This window comes from Amphiura filiformis, chromosome 17 (assembly GCF_039555335.1).
Source record: "Amphiura filiformis chromosome 17, Afil_fr2py, whole genome shotgun sequence".
Classification (NCBI taxonomy): domain Eukaryota; kingdom Metazoa; phylum Echinodermata; class Ophiuroidea; order Amphilepidida; family Amphiuridae; genus Amphiura; species Amphiura filiformis.
Genome location: NC_092644.1, coordinates 11,272,692 through 11,295,225, shown reverse-complemented (window position 1 = coordinate 11,295,225; position 22,534 = coordinate 11,272,692). Strand labels below are relative to the sequence as shown.

General features: G+C 36.3%; 1 protein-coding gene across 1 annotated transcript in view; it reads right to left on the bottom strand.

Moving 5' to 3' along the window:
* The window catches only part of LOC140136930 (uncharacterized), an 83,101-nt gene that overhangs the window by 4,337 nt on the left and 56,230 nt on the right, over nt 1-22,534 (bottom strand). The window contains exons 41-55 of the mRNA XM_072158582.1: nt 21,874-21,939; nt 21,672-21,737; nt 20,720-20,800; nt 20,102-20,167; nt 19,504-19,569; nt 19,305-19,385; nt 18,561-18,626; nt 17,778-17,843; nt 12,383-12,448; nt 9,235-9,300; nt 8,905-8,970; nt 7,793-7,858; nt 6,701-6,766; nt 4,076-4,138; nt 983-1,066 (exon numbers count right to left, since the gene is read on the bottom strand). Of these exons, the coding sequence (XP_072014683.1) occupies nt 983-1,066; nt 4,076-4,138; nt 6,701-6,766; nt 7,793-7,858; nt 8,905-8,970; nt 9,235-9,300; nt 12,383-12,448; nt 17,778-17,843; nt 18,561-18,626; nt 19,305-19,385; nt 19,504-19,569; nt 20,102-20,167; nt 20,720-20,800; nt 21,672-21,737; nt 21,874-21,939 (1,035 nt within the window). The remainder of the gene's footprint in view (nt 1-982; nt 1,067-4,075; nt 4,139-6,700; nt 6,767-7,792; nt 7,859-8,904; nt 8,971-9,234; nt 9,301-12,382; nt 12,449-17,777; nt 17,844-18,560; nt 18,627-19,304; nt 19,386-19,503; nt 19,570-20,101; nt 20,168-20,719; nt 20,801-21,671; nt 21,738-21,873; nt 21,940-22,534) is intronic.

The following is a 22,534-nucleotide window of genomic DNA, read 5'->3' as shown; positions in this document are numbered from 1 at the left end:
CCCAGTAATCAGGGGAACAATTCGAGGTATATTACAACATGATACCACAAACATTTTGGCCCCACTATGACCTTTGTCCACTCGTGGGAAGTATAGGGGGCATAGACAAAATGGAACCAATTCTAGTTTTATCATTTGAGGTATAAGGATGTCAAAAATCATCATAAGATTTCCTTCAAATTTTAAATTTGTTATTCTATACTCAAAATGCTGAAATAATACTATTAATAATAATTGTCAGGAAGGATTTCTGTTCATTTTGGGCTAAAAAAAAGTGAAAGAAACCCTACTGGTTATTTTGGCCGTTTAACATGCAATTCTAGAGGACATAAAGTCATAATTCATGAATTATGACTTCATGAATTATGCCGAACTTTGCTCTGTTGACCTACAAACACAACAAAATGGCTGATTCCATTTAGGTGCAAGTTGGGACATGTGTAAACATTACAAATACGCCAAAAGAAATTTTAATTAGGCTGCATGTTCGCTTATGATTTCACACCACCAAATAGTATTATACGGTTGTGCGCCCTGAATGCATTTCTCAGAAAAAGCCATAGATGGCCTAAAGGGAGCATTAAAATGGTCATTATTAGTAATATCAAATCCTGCAAGTGTACCACAGATGGAACAGATCGAGTATTTTTTGATGATTTTAAGCAGTCTTTTCTATACAGAAACACTGGCATGATTTTGCAGGTAAATTAGGTAATTCCCAGACATCATAGACTTCGAGGGCCAGTCGTAAAAAATAATGACGGTCAACCTATATTTGTCCCAGTCAGAGGGATCAGGCTAGGGCTAATTTCAACCATCATAGCTGTCGCTAAGAACTGAGTCGCTCTTAGGAAGAAAAAATAACGTTTTCTTGAGGCAAAAAATTTAGTACATATCTCTATGGGGGTTTATTTGGTGGTGTGAGATAGACTTGAGATCTTATGTCCACTTTATAATAATGTATACTGCATATGTTTCTTACCACGTGCTGTCTGAGGCACAGGCACGCACATGCACCTTTGTGCGTCATATCTTTCGCCGCTTCCACAGTCACGTGGTGAGCAATCTGTAATCGAGAAATTCACAATAGAGGTTATCCACTTTACTCATGTGTGACTTCTAACAAAACATACTGCAGTTACTGTCCGTTTTCCTATACACAATACACAGTGCTCTCACCATTGACGCGTGACCCCTACAAATGATGTATGTTGGGAGAATGGACACTTGCCTAGTTAACATCACTGTGTGAAAAATAACCAGCCAATATTTTATTTATTCTCCAAAACTTCTAGCAAATATATTTCTCTAACATGACCTAAAATTACAGCTAGGTTAGATGTTCAGAAATGGTCGTACTTTTGTAAAATATGAGTGAGGGCAAGGCATAGCTAGCCAACTCCCCGTGTTATTTGAATGGAGATTTGACCGAAAATATTGGTATCGGACCGCTCACTTCTGAAGGATGCCACAAAAAACCGGTAAAAGCTACATTTAAATTATTCTAAATAGGTTCTAGAAAATAAAGTTTTGTAACATGTCCTAAATTTTTAGCTAATTTAGGTGTTTGGAGAGGGTCGTACTTTTGTGTTTTAGGAAGGACATGTAAACGACAGATAACACCAAAAATATGAAGAAATTATTTCTAAACCGTGTTAAGTCAAAAATCATTATGTTGCTCATTTTCAAGAATGCTGGTTTACAAAAAGCACGACATTGTCTGATTTCGTGAACAAAGCCACACATAACATTGTTTCCTTTCGTTTCCTTTATAATCGGTTACCCAACTGAAGCTATGAATACCAGCTTTATTGCGATATCGCACATGAAAACAGTCACTTGTGCACAACCAGAGAAGATCCGATTTAATCAGTTGAGCTGTTTCAATGAGTGTTATCTTGGTTTAATAGCTTTTAATGGGGTTAAGTCCTGCAAAGGTTGAGATGAATTCTACTGTAGACATGACTGCATCATGAGGCCCTGGGTCCCGTAGTATTCCTCATTCAAACCAATTCAATGCATGACCTCGGAGTTACCTGCATGACTTCGGCGGGCTATTTTTAAACAGTGAGTTATGGTTGCACATGCAGGTACTTCTTCTGAAGTCCTAAACAAGGTATAGTATTCGCTGATAGGATATGCAGCTTATAGACGAATCCAACGAGCCAAGTCATGGTCAGGATTTGGTCGGCCATCTTTGGTTTCCCGCTAGCACCAACCTGGTGTTTTGAGCGCCCGATTGTGCAAATAAAAGCCACCTAACACCTAGAGAAGATGCAAAGACGAGGAGGGTTAATAGAATAATAAAATACAATAGAGGTAATCCTGTCGCATCTATTTATACATAGTCCTTTTGTTCATCCATTTGTACATCTATGAATAGATGCGACGGGATTACCTGCGGAATTATCTCTATTGTATTATTCTATTAACCCTCCTCGACCTTCTCTAGGTGTAAGGCGGCTTTTTTTGCACAACTGTTGGAACTGTATTGTGTTGTAAAATTTAAACATTCTTTTGTCTACCTGTGTTTTCGCGGAAGGTGTAAAACGGGTGATGGAATGCAGTTTAAAATTTCCGCCAAGGCCGAATCATTTCATTTTGGATGCATTGTAGCCGACGGGGACCCAACTAAAGGCTGCTAGTCAGGTGTAGGAATGCATGTATTTGGATTCGTCTATAGAACACGGATAACCTCTATAAGATGATGGTTCTCAACATTTAGGCTGGGCCTGTAGGCCAATTTGCGTTTAAACCAGGCCGGGAATCAGAAAAGGTGAACGAGATAAATACACGCCACCAGCATCTGCTGAAAAACAGGGAGCGTAAACATATTGATATACAAAACGTAGAATAGGCAAATGTGTACATACATTTGACAAAAATGTTTGATGGTTTTTACACTAGTTTATCTTTAGTAGTTTTGTTAGTTGTTTATGGTTTTATTACAAGCAGTCTTAGCTCAGTCGGTAAGGCGTTAGACATTAGAGATATTGCGATTTCCAAGCGTAGGTATCGGACGTACGTTGATCTATTCAAAACCACTCTCCTGTATCGAAGCGAGGTCACGTATTTAGCCAGTTTTAACGAATTTCCTCGTGCGAAATAAACGTAGACACATCGTTGAAAATGCAAAAAATTTGTCCATTTTACAATATGTTCAAGACAGTCAATGATAATGAACATACGAAGGAAAGACTAATTACTATTACCTTTTTGTTTGTAACAAATCATTATAATAAAGAAAGGTACAGCGATGTGTTGAAAATCGACTAAATTTATACGCGATGTCCATACGCAGAGATGCCCATTGAAATGTGTGTGATACTTTGCATACAAAAAAATACATTGCGATTTCCCATTTTGGATTCCAACGTAGTATAAAACGCAGATGCTACGTTGAAATATGCTGATTTTACCTCATGCCGAAGTTCATGCAACGCGCCCAATTTTCAGGACGAAAAAGTCTCATTTCGAAAGTAAAGTCATGATATATGGATGTAGTGATCTTTAATCTACCAAAATATGTTTTGGGCAACTATAATATTTGGGGAGCACAAAAAAAACAATTAAGTTTAATCAGCATGTTATGTCAAAATTTTGGTCAAAATCAAAAGCGGCCTGTTTGAATTAGGCACAGACTCAGTAGCCTGCGCTTAGGCTGTTAATTTTTCGATCACTATGCCCTCTATCGACTTAGATTAGATTAGATCAAATATTATAGTCTTTATTCCAGCCGACTTGTTCTCCTTCGTGACGAATGAGCACAATCCAGTTTGGAACCGAGACTATTTAACACCGTATTAACGTACGTAAAAACGTACGTGAAAACGTACGTTCCAAGTGCTGCGTTTGGGTCATCGCAATCTCTCTATTGGTGTTTGACGTCTGAACCCTCGGGCCCTTGGACTTCGTCTACCATGTCCACTTACTTGCTACGTCCCTAAGCGAACTAGAAAGTGTGCGGAGGCTTGTGGGCTATACCTGTGCGTAGCGCACTATAAATCATTACGCCGCCTTAGTAAATAAAGTATTAAAAGAAAAAGAACACATGTTCAAGTAGCAGTACATGTACCTGGAATGCAGCTACATGATTTCTCATCTAACAATAGACCCGACGGGCAGGTACGAGTACAAGCTGAAACAATAAAAAGAACACGTATGAATTGTCAGTTAATGGTTTATTTCAACTAAAGACTTTAGCAACCGTTCTTGTGGAAGCCGTCGTAACATTAATATACGATGTAAAGATAAAAAGATGTAAAAGATAGAAAGAATAAGAGCAACATACACACCACATATACAAAAGCATCTATTACAACATAATATAGGACTAGTACAATACATGTATTGTGCATATTTTAAAATTCGTTTCAATACTTTGTCCGTGGCCACACGAGAAAGACAATAATATTATATTTATATATAATTACTTTGTTGTTACATAATTGCCTTACACAATACCTTTCCATTTCATACGAAAGATATTCAATTTACTTATTCTCTGACAAGCTTTTTCTTCTTCAATTTTTTTACTTAAAAATGTGAAAAATGGCGATATTATGGTTTCTCATTTGAAAACCTGTTTCTAAATAAGTACTACTCGGAACATGTGATCAATTGTTTCTTTAGTTTGACAGAAATGACACGGTTCGTTCTCTTAAAGATTAACTAGCTTTAAATAACTATTACATGGAATAATTCAGGATTTAAGGATTTTATATTGAAAAGTACTTTAGCTCCACCCCACTTCGGAGTTATATGGCATTAATATCATTACATTAAAAGTTATTAAAGCCAACATTTCTATCACACACACGAATAATGCTGTTGATAACGTTCATCAACCAACCAGTAGAAAAATCCTTATTTATTACACAACTTTTAATATTTGAATAAAAACATTTACCCATGAAAACACCATTAAACGGAATCAAAGGCTTTCTCCAAATCGGCAGCATATCTTCAACTAAACGAATTATATCTACATTTGAGGCTGTTTAATGATAACCTATAATACTTGGTAGTACACTTTCCATTCGTTTGGCAATTGCCTTTGTACCTATTTTGTAATCGATTTTTAATAATGATAGTGGACGCCAATTTTTGATAAGCTTTAGATCTTTTCCAGGCTTATGTAGAAGAGAAATTATTGCTTGCGATTGCGTTGTTGAAAGTTGACCATTTAAATAACCGAAATTTAAAAGAACCAACTAAACATTTCCAAGCAAATCCCAGAAAAATAGGTAAAACTCACTAGAAAAACCATTACTTCCAGGAGATTTATTAATATTTTTATACATATCTTGGTCAAGGTTTTGTAACATTCGTCTGAAGTCAAACGTTTTTCACAAAACTCTTGCTGTTGTGGATAAAGCTTTGGAATTTCAATGTCATTTAAATATTCCTCAATATCTTCATAACAATCACCATACTTGAGAAAAGATCTTCATGAAAGAGTTTGATTTCGCCAAGAATACCGTTTGATTTTGTTATAAGGATATTATTTCATCATTTCAAATATTTCATCAATTCCCCTTATGAAATATTTCTTTTTTCCAAGTTAAAAAAATATTTAGAGCTTTCTTTTTCCTTGATACCTGATCATGATACCTTTCTTTTGACCTCACACAACTACTACTAACTTTGTATTTATATATTTTTTTTCACTTCGGCATACTCGTGTACAAATTCTTCTTGAAGTTCATTATCTAGCTTTTCTTCAAGATTAATCAATCTTTTAGTCAAAGATCTTTCACGAGCATTTCTTTCTCGTTTTTTTGTGGTGGAATATGATATGGTTTCCATACGTAATTTGAATTTCATAAATTTCCAAAATTGTTGATCATTCAAATTAACATATTCACGTTTAACATCTAAAATTACACTTTTAATCAAATCATGATGATTAACATCTTCTAGAAGACTGTTATGGAACTTCCAAAAACCAGGCACACGAGGCTCGGTATCACTCAAAGAAATCTTCATAATAATTGTTTGATGATCGAACATAATACTTGGTACAATATTACGATCTACTATATTCATTTTAAGCAATTGGGGTATAAACCAATTATCAATCCTTGATGCAGAATTACGATTACGTGTTGACCATGTGTATTTATTTATTTATTTATTCAATTCTTATTCAACCTGGGGTGACCAATCAATGCACCGGCACTGTTCTCCCTTGGTTCCCAGGTGGTACAAGGCCATACATATAATACACAATAGAGGTTATCTGTGTTATATAAGCTGCATATCCTATCAGCGACAGCTATAGCTTGTTTAGGACTTTCAAAAGAAGTACCTGCGTGTGCAACCATGACTGTTTCAAAATAGCCCGCCAAAGTCATGCAAGTAACTCCGAGGTCGTGCATTGAATTGGTTTGAATGAGGAATACTACGGGAATCAGCGCCTTTTGTTAGAAGTCGCATATGAGTGAAGTGGATAACCTCTATAAAAACAGCATATAAACCATTATATCATACGATTGCACACATTACAACAAATTACAAAGAGCAATACAATTGTAAGCTATTCTGGTAGTGCCAACGATAGGAATGATCTATCATTATGATTCGAATGAGCTTCTAAGAGCTTTTAATCTAAGGGCCATTTGAAAATGACACTTAAAAAAGAGACGGATACATAATCAGCAATTGTCCAGAAAAACGAAATCAACGATTGTCATAGTACCTTTAATGCAGCGACATGATGCTATATCAAATAACAGACCCGGCGGGCAGGGGCGTGGTTTACAAGCTGGAAAGAAGAAAAATACACAGTAAACAGACACCACACAATATTTCCCAAAGAGGGAACACACTGCACTACTTTTAGCACCTAGCACCTTTAATATTTTATTCCGATTTTCTATGTTGTTGAAACATAAAATAAATATTATCTCGCTTTTCATTTGGCCTAATTACAATGATTTCGTTTATCTTACACTCACCATGCTAACAGTATAATACACTTTATGTGGACACAAGCAAATTTGTGTAATTCTGAAGATAATAAGAAAGTGTAGGGGCACTCAGACACACACCCAATTACAATTATTGTAATAACATTTTGAAGAACTATTTAGGGTAAAACAAACAATCATTTGCATAGGTTCTGCTTATTCCCTTGAAACAGATTCATCAGTATCGTTCATAGTTCATAAGATTGATAAAGGTTCTTTTTCAGATCCAATAAAATGATACTACTCACTCAGAAATATTTCAATTCCTATCAGAAATCTTGTTCACTTTCTTGTTGCCGAGAATTTATGACCTGGTCATAAATTTTGTCCAGATTTTGAGACTAGCCTAACAGAACACAAATCAGAAAGTGAGAAAGTGAGCGCCAAGAGCTTCACCAGGTCACAAAGAAAAGCATCAGCTTCAGAAATCCACAAATCAGCTATTGCAGAACATGTTGTACACCAAAATCACGTGATTGGGTGGGACGAGGCTCAGGTCATTGACCAAGAATCTGACAAAACAACACGCTGGCTAAAGGAAGCAATCTGGATTAGAAGTAGAGGGAAAGACACCATGAACAAGGACGAGGGGGCATACAGACTGGACAAAATTTATGACCAGGTCATAAATTCTCGGCAACAAGAAAGTTTGGTGACGTCATCAAAACCAGACAAAAGTGTTGCCGGTTCTAAAAACATCTAGAAACACCAGTACCAGAGTGAACAAGATTCCTGATAGGAATTGAAATATTTCTGAGTGAGTACTATCATTTTATTGGATCTGAAAAAGAACCTTTATCAATCTTATAGGTTCTGCTTACCTTGAAGACAGCTACAAGAGGATTCGTCAAACAGTTGACCTGGAGGACACTCTACGGGAGCACAATCTGCATTTATACGACAAATAATGCACAAACGTTATAAACATAGGGTGAGTATGTATTATAGTTGTCAAGGATAAGACTATTTAGGTAAGTCCGTCAGTGACCATTGGAATTGCAGGAAGAATTTCATTTCTCTTAACGCAACAGCTAACAGTAGCTGTTAATGAACTGTGGATTTTGAACAATTTCTGGTAAAAACGAAGATGTTTACTCACAGTTTAGTGACGTTTCACCACTACACTGGTGGTTTCATCAGACTGGTAACTCGTCATATCAGACTGTTTCCACTATGGGCAACATGAACTACCGCTGAGGGCATGATGAGTTGGTCAAAGATGATGTGAAGAGTACCAGTCTGATGAAACCACTAGTGTAGTGGCGAAACGTCACTAAAATGTGAAACAAGGTATTTTTTCATAATAGACTTTAAATAGTCTGTTTATTTTTTCATTTGAGCATTCTCTAGTAGTTGATGTTGTTGTTGCAAACTCTGCTCACAGTAATAAAATAAAAATTTGTTTTAAATATTTGTTTTTTCGATGATTTGCAGTTAATATATGATTTCTATTGGCGTGGTTGTAGTGGTAATGATGATGCTTGAGAGTTTGGGATTCTTGATTCTTGAATAAAGTTTCGCATGAATCAGAGTTATCATGCAAATGCTTAATATTTTTCTGAGAGTTGACAGTAGAATTATCGGCCTGAGGTTTTCCGGGGGTCCTTGGGGCTTCCCAGGTTTCGGGATCGGTATCATGACTCCCTGATGAAGCTCACATGGTACTGCTCCTGTTTCAGCTACTTCGATGAATATGCCCGCAATTTCCTCGTGTAGTTTCTCTGGTCCGTATTTAAGTATTTCAGCATTTATTCCATCTATCCCTGTTGTTTTTCAGTCATTTAACAGCATCATCAACTTCGGTTGTTGTGAATGCTTGATTCATCTTCACAGGCTGGATGTCTTCAATTTGATTAACATTATTTTTGATGAACTTAGAAGAATTTTGTAAAACAATAAAAAGAAGCAATACAACAGAAATATTCTTTTTTACCTCGAATACACCTGCATTCTTCTTTGTCAAACAGTTGACCTTCTGGACACACTTGTGGTGTACAATCTGAAATATGAAGGGGCACGTATGTTATTTTGTTTTTAAAATGCCTTGTCAGATCTCTTTGGTAGATCTTTTTACTTTTCCGATAAATTCCTTGGGAAATTCAAGCAATTTCAATTCCCGCGCCCGTCGACCCCCACGTGTTAAGTGGATTTTAAATAGCATCGGAATAACCTTACATTTTTACGCAGAATGTTAATTGCCGATGACTTTGAAATTTAATACAGTATAGTTTGCTTGTTAAAAACGAGGTATAATTTGCTTTACCTTTCACGCACCCACACGATTTTTCGTCGAATGCCTGGCGTATTGGACACACACGTGGAGAGCAATCTGAAATTGAAGAGAGAAAAAAACCACTCATTGTTTCCTTCTTGCTGGGGGAACATGCGGAACATATGCGGAAGGGGTATAACCCTCATAATCGTAAATAAAAAGGGCCTCATCGTTTTCCTGGTAGATGCTGAAAACTACTAGCAATGTCAAATTTATGTGAAATCTGCTGTATTTGGTCAATTTAGCAACAACAAAAAATACACACAAAAAACACCTCCCTTCCCAGCAAACACAAAACGTTTTACAAAAAATGTTAAAATGTTGGGTTATACAGGGTGTTTCGGAAGGAATTTTAGATTTTAGAAATTGGAAGTTTCTAATAGAAGTAACAGGCTATTGCGTAAAAATAGTTAACTCCAAGTTTTGACAAAACAACCTATTTTGAAAACCTGTAACTTACTAACCACTCAACGCAAATTTATTTGGAAAATGTTATGCAGGTATATTTGTTGTGTCATATTCCTACTTCTACTAAATAGTCGATGTCTATTGATATTTAATGATGTTACGAAGCAATCTTTGTATGGAATAAATGATATGTTACGCGTGAGTTATTTTATATTTATTTATTTATTTATTTATTTATTTATTTATTTGGAAAACGCTTTTATAACAGCGGCACCCACCGTCTTGGTGGTGCATCCATATAAACAAAAGTTAACAAGAGTTAAAAGGTGATACTGAAAGTATTTACAAAAGTTAACAATACAAACAGAAATACTAAAAAAGAATACTTAAAATACTAAAGTTAAAATACTAAACAGAATACTAAGTTGGCTTGCATTCATCGTCCACCCGTGGGTCAAATGAAGTGAGGAAAAAAGAATGAAGCAAATAAAGCCAGCATCAAAAGCCAATTGGCCCCTGGGTGGAAGCTGAGTGCCAGCCACTTAAAACTACATCAACTGGGTATATACATTATTATACAATAGACAAGATTGTAATCAGTGTGGTGAAGAATTAATTACTTAAGGAAATCATTACGTGCCTTCCATGTTCTTTTCAGTAAAGATTTACATGTGACATCAAAACAAACATTAGCAGTGTGAACTAAGTCACTAGGAAAAGTTTGTAAAAATTGGGTGCAGTCACCAAGCTCAAGATAAATAATTTCTCATCAATGTTGCTTGTAATAAATAATTCCCATACATATAATAAACCATTCCTTTCTAAACTTTCCTTCAATCTTTTGAACTCATTAGAACGAATATCATTGTACACTTGGCAAGAAAATATAAAATGCCTAATATCTTCTATAATTATTACTATGACACAAATCACATAAACCAGAAGTTTTACTATTATGCCAAGAGGCAACTCTACCGTTTAGAGGCAGTGTATTTGATCTTGCCTTAAACTTTAAGCTGGCACCATAAAAATCCAATTTATCTTGAAGATAATTCTCCAGATTGGGCTTATTCTTAAAACGTATGTAATCACACAATGAGGATTTATTACAAGCTGTATTGTACCAACTTCTATTGTAATGATCTTGATTTGCATCTTGAAACAATCTAATCCACGATGGTTGATGAATATACACAGACCGAAAGATTTGGTCAAAACCACTGTCATTTAAAGTCTCTTCAATGCAACCGATCCAATTCCATCTTAAGTGCTTGTTAGAATTGTGAATTGTAAAAATTGCATTGAAAAGAAGTTTAGGCCATCTATGAGAGTCCATATTAATTAGACGATCAAAGTACTTAACTTTACTAATCTTATGTGAATTTTCAATCGTATCCCAGCCTAAGTCTCCTAATAGTGTTACTGAGGGCGTATTTCGTGGGGCCCTAAGAATTGACCTAGCCATTTGAAGTTGAAGATTTTCAAGTCTCTTGTAATCGCTCGTACTGTAAGAGGACACTGAGCATGCGTAATTGATGGCAGGTAGAGCTAGGGTTTTCCATAAAATATTACCATAGTACACTCTGTTGAAGTTATCTTGGCTATTGATAATTGATTTGATGTAGCCAATTAACCTGTTCCCTTTCTTGATCATTTCACTTGCATGAATATGGTCTGAAAGATTTCTTGAAATGTAAAACCCAAGGTATTTATAGTGGTCGACTTCTTGAATACGACTATTACCCAGGTTCCAAATTTTGTTTTCATCCTTACGTTTACCAACAATAACAACATTAGATTTGGAGATAGATATTAGATATACTATTCTTTCTTTGGCGGCAATTTTGAAAATAATTGCGGGGTATGAATTTCATCATTTTGAAATGCCGGCAGAGATGGATTTGTCATAAAAGTACAGAGAAGGATTGTCCTTAGTGTCGCAGCATGTATTTATGTCCACAGTATATTGGCAAACCCACAGGTACATAACGGGGAAGATTAAAATTAACTGTGGAGGATCCAGTTATATCCTCTGTAATAATGACATTTTGGGGTAAAAATTGTGGTAAAAATCACATAGAAAGTATGTTTTTCAACCTAAATATTTGAAGTCATATTGAAATGTTTCACATAATCCCACATCCAGAATTATTCACCGTTGTAAGCTCTATATCTGTGCTAAATTTTGTGTATTTCCAGAAAAGAATGTAGGATTTCTCTACTGATATAATTATATTTGCATGGTACGGCTGGACGATGGCGATAAAGCATTCATGTGTAGCATTTGTGCTGTAAATTACACAAACGCAGTTTTCGTCCATTTTCAATAATATCAATGTCACACCAAAACAAATCAAGCCATTTCCATGAAAGTCACAGAATAAGTAGGAGACATGTGTGCCATTGTATATTATTAATAACGTTTTAATAACATTAAAAAACTTGATGCAAAACATTCCAAACAGAATGTTGACAAAATATTTGCAAAAATGTTTGCCCAAAATATTTTACCACAAAGTTTTAAAAAACGTTATCACGACCTTTATATAACCCGACATTTAAATGTTATTACGTTTTAACAACATTTTTGTGTTTGCCAAAAGGTGGGGACGTGAAACAAATTTTTGATTTTACATGGCCATATTGTGGTTATTGTGAAAATGTTTTTATGATTAAAAAATGCAAATCCGATCAGTTTAATTAGCAATAATATAAAAATATGTGGATTTACCTTTTACACAACTACAGGATTCTTTGTCGAATACTTGACCTTTTAAGCAACTTTGTGGTCTGCAAACTAAGAATAGAAAATCAAGGTGCATAATTAAAAAGATAAAATTCTCATGATTTCATCATAATTATTAACATTTTATTGATTGAAATTAGGCGTTAAAACAAATAAAGTTTTTCCAGGGGGGAGCAAGACGACTTTGGGGGACAAAAGATGTGTTGCAGATATTTTGCTTCTATGAAAAATGGATCAATGACTCAAAACCGATCAACTTAACCCTAACACGCCTAACCACTACAAAATATTACTTATATGTGCGCTGTTCGTGCGTGCATCCCACGTGGTGTGATGACGCAATGGCCCTACAAGACCCGTGGCAAAGTGTCGCCAACCCAGTGCTTGGTATGCGAGGGGTCTTGGGTTTGAATCCCACCCAGAGCAAACAAATTCTTTCTTTGTTTTCTCACCTTCTTTCCCTTCCCGTCGCCAAAAATCGACGGGCGGGTTATGGTTAATCAAACATTATTTCCTTTAATTCGTCGGTTGCAACACATAGTGGCATAAATGAAGGACAAAGTTTAAGGTTCAAAGTATTTTAAAAACTGTATCTTTAATATTTTTAAAACGAATTATATTATAAGATATAGCTAGCTCTAAAGCTTTACGCCATTTTGTGAAACGGAAAAGTTTGAAAATCACTCTACGCCACTATGTGTTGTAACCGTCGAATTAATCTGGTCAGGAAGAACATTCTTGACCTGGATTTACACCCGGGACCGTATGAATTCCGGAACAACGATTGTACCAACCGAGCTATCAATTAAGGCAGTGTGTAGTATTGCAGTGGAATACATAATTAGTATAAGGCGACGAAAAAAGTAGGGTCGGTCGGTCGGCCCTTTTTTTTTAAATGACCCAAAAATCACCAAAATCTGCAAATAATTTGCAATTTGAGAAAATACACAAAAAAAATGTTGTTCCTGAAATTTCAGAAATTTGGGTCGGCATTCATTTGTACAGGAAATTTTTTTTTTTCCCAATTTGTTCAAACTCTTGGTCGGTCGGGCCCGAAGAACAGGGTTTTCTTTTTTCGTCGCCTAACAGGCAGAAAATTTAAATAATTTCTTCTGCTTCTTCTACATTGTTTTTGGGCGTACACGCTACAGCGAGTACGCACCATTCTATTGTCACTTTTGACCTTTAATGGTGTATAGTATGAGATGAAACTTTCGTCACAATTTTTGTAGTCTGAAACGACGCAAGTGATATTTTGCGATGCAGTTCCGATGGAGTATTTTTATACTAATTACTCACTATAAAATTAACGATCCATTACATACAAGCTAGACACCGTACCTCACGGTGATCTTCCGATAGAAGTAATAATTATTGGAAATACTAGAATCACTTTTGACCCATAGCGGATGTTGCAAAGAAATATTATGGTCGGAAGCAGCCATAAGTATTTGCACAGTACAAGCCAGATGTGGTTCCTTGCACTTGAATATATGTTTTGAATAGATATGAAAAAAACTGATAATAATTCTGATTTTATATGTGCCGACTATATAGCGCAGTGTATAGGCCAATCGTGGAGGTAGTCTAAAAGCAGATGACATATGGCGTACCATGGTCACTCACACACTAGCGAGGTCAGTCACCCATGGTCACCGGGCTATTGTCAGTAGCCTTAGTCAGATGTCTTTCGGCCCATTATTGGACTCAAAACTATTAAACAGGTCGGAACAAAATGGCCATGCGTGGCGGTGGATTCAACCTACCATGGCGATTTCTGCCATGAAGATATCGGGGCGATGACACTGTGCGGGAGTATCTGAGCCGACTATCTGAAGGGCTGAGTGATACGGGTATCTCTACTCCTAAACCTTAACGCTGACTAGCTGAAGGGCGGAGTAATAATATGCTATTTATAGGGGTGTCCTAGAAAAAGAGAGGCATTTAAACATTTTCTAGCAACCTTTTCTAACCGTTGGTGAAAATATCTTTCTTTACAGTTAGGTGTAGGAATTAACCCGTAACAACTGAAAATCAAAGATAGCATTTAACTTGAGATAGGACTATTTTTTATAACTCGAAAGATGACATCTTAATTGAGATTTTAATTACCGTGATATCATGTGACACATACATGATGAAACGACATGGTCCACAACAGAAGGCACGATCTATAATCATCATAAGCATAGTTTAAACTTACCATCCGTAGTATTATGTACACTCTAAACAAATTTATACGGATATGTTACAAATGACATTCTTCCCTTGTAACCCCCCCCTCCCCATCATTATTACATGCCATGTGTAGGGATTGATTGGTGATTATTGTGACAGGATTCAGTTAAAATCCGACAAAGTAAGACAAAGCTACATTATCTAAACAATTATTGGATTAACATATTGAAAAACACTATAACGCATTGAAGTGTTTATTCAGTGTTATCAACAACGCGTTCGTCTTGCCGATATAAACATTTTGATGTGTTTTTATCAGCAACATAAACGAGATAACACTTCAATGCGTTATAGTATCTATCAATATGTTATTCCAATAACTATTCTGATAATGTAGCTCTGTCATGCGCTGCACACCGTCATCATCCCTATATCTTCGTGTTAAAAATTGCCGTGATAGTACGATGAATCCTCACGTTTTTCAACAACTACGCATGGTGATTTTATTCGAGATAGGCCGTGCAACTCAGGCTAAGCATACAATTTGAGATTTTGAGTGCCTGCCACACTGTTTCTATTCTATGTTTTACGATTTTCGCATGATCAATATATGGCTGGCCGTAACCGCCACAACGTGGAGCTGCTACGCGTAGCTTACTTTTCGCTTCGCGGAGCTAAATTGACCAATCATGTTAGATCTTTTCATTACGCGGAGCCAGTGGATGCATCCTCGTTCCAGAGAGAGAAAACTCTTGCCAAAATTAATGTTTACTATGGGGATTTTAAATGAATCGATTGTAAATAAACCACGACCAGTTGTACAGGATCAATACCATTGTTCGATTAGTGTATAGTCAATGTTACCTTGCATGCATGTGTCATGTGTGTGGCGTGTTTGTTTGTTTGTTTGTCTACTGTGTCAGGTCAGGATCACTGACACCCACGGTACTGATACTCTCATACTATCACGGTGATCATATTGTTGAATGTTGTTGACTTAAAAATAATCATGATGCAGTCATGTCTACAGTAGAACTCACCACGACCTTTGAAGGACTTAAACCCTATTAAAAGCTATTAAACCAAGATAACACTCAATGAAAACGGCTCAACTATGTTACATCAGATCTTCTCTGGTTAAATACACACTGCACTTGTGTCTGTTTTACCTGTGCAATGAGCAATGAGCTGGTATTATAGTTTCAGTTGGGTGAACGATTATAAAGCGAACGCAAGGTAACAATACTGTGGGCTTTTTGTTTACGAAATGAGACAATAGTCTGCTTATTGTTAACCAGCGTTCTTGAAAATGAGAAGCTTAATGACTTAACACGGTTTAGAAATAATTTCTTCATATTTTTTTTTTTTTTTGTACCAATATTTCCAAACACCTAAATTAGCTAAAATTTAGGACATGTTGCAAAACTATATTTTCTAGAATTTCAGAGAATACTTTAAATATTGGCCGGTTATTTTTTACACAGTAGTGACGTGACGTCAACTAGGCAATGGCCTATACTTCTAACATACACTATTTGTAGAGGTCACGCGTCAATGGTGAGCGCACTGAGTATTGTGTATAGGAAAACGGACAGTAACTACAGTATGTATGGCCTACTACTAGTATATAAAGTAAATCCGAACTGGTTTGCAGTTTGCTGAAGGTCGAATTCCGCAGGGACACCGCACAAGTTATACAAATTAGCTCCCGGCGATACACTGCAGATCGCAGAACTGTGTGCATAGTTTACCACCACTCTGCCTAGCTATATAGTTATGTACAATACTGTATGAGTTTCTTATGAGTGCATGTCCATCTTAATAATAAGTCAGTTCGTACTTTTCATAAACTACTTTTTGAATCATAACTTTCGTGACCGAGGATATCTTGCAACTACGTGACGCTCGTCTGGCAAATTCTTAATGAATAAATTCGCTTCACGTAATGAGTAAGTCGTACTTAATTAGTCAGTTTTACCTCCGAGTAATGAAAAACTCTAACATGATCATGATTGGTCAATTTGGCTCCACGGAGCAAAAAGTCAGCTACGCGTAGCAGCTCCACGTTGTGGCGGTTGTGGCCTACCATATCAGTATCCCATATGATATTTCTATTGCAAGAAAATGTTATTTGTTGTCAGGTTTTATCTTAAATACACTAACTGGAAATTAAATACACTAATTAGTGAGGACCGGTATTTTGCTGTGGATATGTTTAACTGCAATTTGCGGGTAAAAATTTGAAATCCTGAGTAAAAATTTTGATCATATTCAACTCTTTGAGAAAAATTGATATAAAAGAATGCATGTAAAATCCAGCTGCAATACAATGTACATTATTGACACACTATCACTCTCTTTATTTACGGCAATAATAGAATATCGATTTCAATCGAATTGAATACGATGCTCAGTTTTGAGTTTGTAGTTGACTACTAAGCGATCGATTGCTAGCCAATCAGATAAAACTCCTTTTCTTGCGTTCGGTGAAATACCAGTCGCCCGTCGCTCACCAACGGAGTATTAAATTTATATTTATCGAATAGGAAGTCGACACTGTGCGCTGTTGTACTTTGTCAACTTTTAACTATATCTTAGTACAATTCTCACCAACCAAACCCAACACATGACACGTCATAATGATCAAGTCAAAACTCATTTGTGGGGTCACAAAGGTAACATTGTCATTTCTTACATATCCCTATAAACGCGTTCATAAGTGCATGATTAAAAAAGTGTCAACGTTTCTATTTATAGTATATAGGCTGCATTCTTGCCTTATGTCACAAATTTACTATTTCGTGTAGGGCCTACTCCGTCTTCTGCATGTTTCAATAAAGTCGTTTCAATGTAATCATACATAATTATTCGAACATTTTCACTCTTTCCACGTGCTCCCAATACTTATATCACATTGGTAATACCCTACATCATCGACAGTTTCCTTTGGTACGCCCATTTCCTTTTTAAAGGAATTTTTATTTGGTACATAAACATTATGTAGCCAGTGGTATGAAAATGGGGGGATGAGGCTGTGGATCACGATATGCCCTTTTCATAACTGATAGACTTTCTTTCTGGAAATCGTAGTTTTGGCTGACACTTCTGGAATGCGAGATTAAAATTAAATATTATACTTTGTCAAAATTTCAGCTATAATACACTGACCGTTAAAATTTCATGATTTTAATGCATTAATTACCTTGAATACAACTACATGAATTTTCATCAAATATATGACCTGGTGGGCATCTGCGTGGTGTACATTCTGAAATGATAAAAAAATATTCGCTCCGTAGGAAAAAGTGAATTTGGATGCAGCAACCAATCAGGTTCTAAATACACTCAGTAAAATTCATTCATTGGGAAGCAATTGCTCGGAGTACTTGCATTTTTCATGGACATAGGCATACTGGGTCCAACAACGATTTGGAAGATTAATGATCATTATCAACATCATCGTCAACCTCATGATCGTTATGATGATGTTGGTGATGATGATTATGATGATATATAATTTGATGACGATGATGCTACGGAGTTGGTGACCACGATACAGTAAGATGCCTATCACTGCTGTTTTATTGCCCTTAAATTTGTTCAAAGGTGCAGTTAACAGGCTTGAATACTAAGTACTCGACGACTGGGCGACCGTATAAAATGTGGTCCATGTTTGATATAAAGTTGGATTGATTAAGCCCATATTTATTGGTCGAGCTATGGACCAAAAAATATTGGGCGTATTAGCATCCAATTTTATCATTATTATGTTTTGGATCCAATATTTTCACACACTTGGATTCATCAGAACATAATAATAGTAGAAATCGGTACTTGGCAACTATATAAGTGGACTTCAATTTACAGAAAACTATTTAAACAAGCTACATGTTTACGTCTCCAGATGGTTTCTTCATATGACAAGCGCTGCATATTGATTTTATACATTTGATATAATTTTGACAACAAATGGCCATTTTAATACCTCGAATGCAGCGGCACAACTGTTCGTCGAACACTTGGCCACGTCGGCATACTTGTGGTCTACAATCTGCAAATTAAGTCAAATTATGACGATTTACAGTGATAATATAATTGAGATTAAGATAACCTGATAATCTTCAAAAAATGCATCTACGTCAGACCATAGATAGTGATCTTGCCGTTATGCATGAGGAGTGCAATTTTGAGATGTAGAGCCAAAAGCCCGGGGGGTAATGGCACTCGTCTTGAAGGGATGGGTGTGTGGCACGTATTTTAGGACGGAGAGTCTTAAAATCAGAAGAAAGGTTCAGAGACCCTTGGGTCAAAGAATGGAACAGTGTCTCTGAACTGAGGATCAGACACTCTGAACTGAGGATCTGTGGATCAGAGACTTACATATTTTATACAAATCAAAACGGATGCCCTACGTCGGGCCCTACGAAACTGAATATCACAAATGGAAAGCCCTCATGGCCATAAATTATTGACTTATCGAAACTCTTCCACATTGAAGTTGATCGCGTCGCATCACAATACAAAAAGCTAGCAATATAAAATTCGGTTATGTATATACCTACATGTATTATAATCTAAATTTATTTCGTTATTACCACAAGAACCATTAATTGCTAAGCTTCAGCATTTGTTAAGAGCGACCGCTGGATAGTGTAAATGCTGTTTAATGCAGTCATACACTATTTTATTGCATCGTTAATATTATGTAAGGAAATTTATAGGTACCCACCTCGAATGCAGCTACACGATTCTTCATCAAACACTTGTCCGTGTAGACATTGAAAATGGATATCCAAATGATGGCAATTATCTAGGTCAATTAGCAATATAATAATAATATAAATTATAGATTTATTTGGATACATTCATCATGATGTTCATAATGTAATACATAAAATCTAAAGACATGATATAGGTATAATACCCACCTCGAATGCAGCCACACGATACTTCGTCAAAAACCTGTCCTTGTCGGCACTCTTGTGGGGTACAATCTGAAATTGAACAAGTTTAGAACTGTCAATCTTTCGTTAGGAGTAGCTCTGATGAAGTCTGGTGGTTCCAGACGCAACGTAGCAAAAGTTGCAAAAAAGTAAGTTCCAGTATTAGATTCAATTCCAAAACTCTGTTTTAAACTACTGGATGACTAAGAACATTCACTCATTAGTAGCTCTGACTTCTTCAGGACAAAGTACCTAAGTATGAGACATGTAGGTCACCCCTTGCCTACTGATGACTCGCCCATCTGCTAATGTAAAAAGGTTTGGTGGCTCCGAAAAGCGCTTTTCACTGAAGACTGTCCCTTGTCAACAGAGAACAAGCAGACATCGCCTATCTGCTGATGCAACTGCAGAGAGTTTGAAAGAAAGTAGGTTGCCATGTACCTCTTGACTAAACTTTTCCGACGGCTAACCCGCTAAAAACTTGGTAATTGTTATGTACTCCCGTCGTAAAAGCTTATCCACAACTTTTTGGCATAGTCATAACTTGAACGACTGATAATGGAGGGCAATTAAAGGTACCCACCTCGAATGCAGCTACACGATTCTTCGTCAAACACTTGTCCTTGTCTGCACTCTTGTGGAGTACAATCTGAAAATGGATTCCCAAAGTATGTATAGTATGTTATAACAATTAGTTGGCTTTAGATTAGTCGTTGACTTTTTGTGGATCTTTTGTAACATTGATTTGTATACTAGTATATATATATCTTTATGTGAATAAGTAATTATTCTGACATCAGCAAACAACACTGATTGTTGTGTAATCCGCAAACAATACAAACTTTAGTGTAGTGGAAACATTTACAATATCATTGACATAACGTATAAATAATAAAGGGCCTCAAATTGACCCTTGTGAGACACCACATAAAATATCTTCCCTATTTGATTTAGAAGAGTTGGCACATACGTTTTGTTTTCTGTTGCTTAGGCAACTTTGAAACCACTCTAGGACGATTCCTCTAAATCCGTAGTAGGGCCTATACTAGCTTGTGTAATAATATTTCATAGTCAATGGCGTCAAATGCTTTAGACAGTACCAAGAATACCACCATAGAGGTTTTTAAATGTTTTCTACTGAGATATCTATTGTATATTGTGTTCAGAATGACCTTAAATTAATAAGCAAACAGGTACCCACCTGGAACACAGCTACACGATTCTTCATCAAACACTTGTCTGTGTCGGCATTGAAAATGGATATCCAAATGTGGGCAATTATCTAGAGCAATTAGCAGTGTAATGTATAAAATGTAGAATTATTTGGATATATTAATTATGTACGTTATGGACTACATGCAGATACACGATCTTCGTCAAACATTCTTTGTAATCCACACCGCCAATTGGTTATCACTGACTCGCTCTTTTATTTAAAGCCTATACGCTGGCAAAGTTACGTAATAATCGGATTAACTACCATAGCAATAGGTCAAAACAATTTTTGAATATACCGCGCTGCACTGATACGTTCACGCGGTACCTCTGCATTGAACCATATCATGCTGATCACTAATAAGATTAGTATCTTTGAAAAGACCAGTATTGTATTCAATCTATGATTGCAGACATACACAGGTGATTAGTTCAACCTGCTTGTAGTGCAGCGCGATATGTTCAAAATTGTTTTGACCTATTGCTATGGTAGTTAATCCGATTAATTACGTAACTTCGCCAGCGTATAGAGGTTGTGCATATGACGCATCATACCGTAAATATTGCGGACTTCGCAAATCCATTCAACAAAAGCATGATTTCAATCTACCGCGACAATTCGTCTCACACACATAACAAATGCACAACGATCAAATAGGTTGATGCCCTTGATGACAACATTTGATTGAATGGACTTCACTGCACCATGATTACAGTGAAGGACAAATTCTTTGTTTGGAGCCAATCGATAAAAGCATATTCTGGACAACTTTTTCATTAGCCGAAGGTCTCGTTTACCAAGGGCATACATTTAAGACGTATCCCGGTGACTTCGAGTTGCTGCATGGTTTACAAACATGCAAAAATACTATACACATGTTAAATAATATCAGTAAAATACAGACACATTATTAGGTTCCTATTTTGCTTCACAATACCTCGAATGCAAGTACACGCATCTTCGTCAAACAATTGGCCTTGTGGGCACTCACGAGGCCTGCAATCTGAAAATGAGTAGGATATGAAAATGTAACACAAATACGAATTGAAACATTGAACATGTTGATATAATGTGATTTACACGTGAGAAGGACCCTACCAAATCATGGTAAAATGCGCATGCGTTGAAATGTGACTTACCTCGAATACAAGAACATGATTCTTCGTCAAAGACTTGACCTTCTCGGCATTCTTGTGGCGTGCAATCTACAACATGTAAATCAAAATTATGGTCAATTTATTCTCAGAGTAAAGCAAACCGACAGATATAGCAACAATATCATTTGATAAAAAGACCTCATTCTTTCAATAAATCCAAATTGGGTCGGCTTTATTACACCACGGATTGATATTATTATAAGTATTGCATGGTCATTTTGCATTTTGTACCCAAAAAGTTAAAGCCGAAAATGAAAATGGAAACGCAGAGAAGGGGGTTGCTCTACTTTTACTGGCGCAGTAAAGCTTCGACGTTTCCGCCAAGGAAAAAGGTATTGATTTAAAGTTATTTCGAAGACCAAATTTGTTTTCTCCAGATCCAGGTGTTCAATAATAATATTTCATTGTGCAGTATTTAAGAGGAACCATGTACCAGGCGCGGATGTCGAAAACTACTCTTAGTAATGGCTTACTTCGAATGCAAGAACATGATTCTTCGTCAAATACCTCTCCCTGCTGACATGCTCGACGAATACAATATGAAAATGTATAATATCAAATCGTCAGCGAAATTCAAGAAAGCTGATCTGATCTTAGACTTCTGGCTCTCTTTTCCCAATGCAACCGAAAACGCTCTAATCTA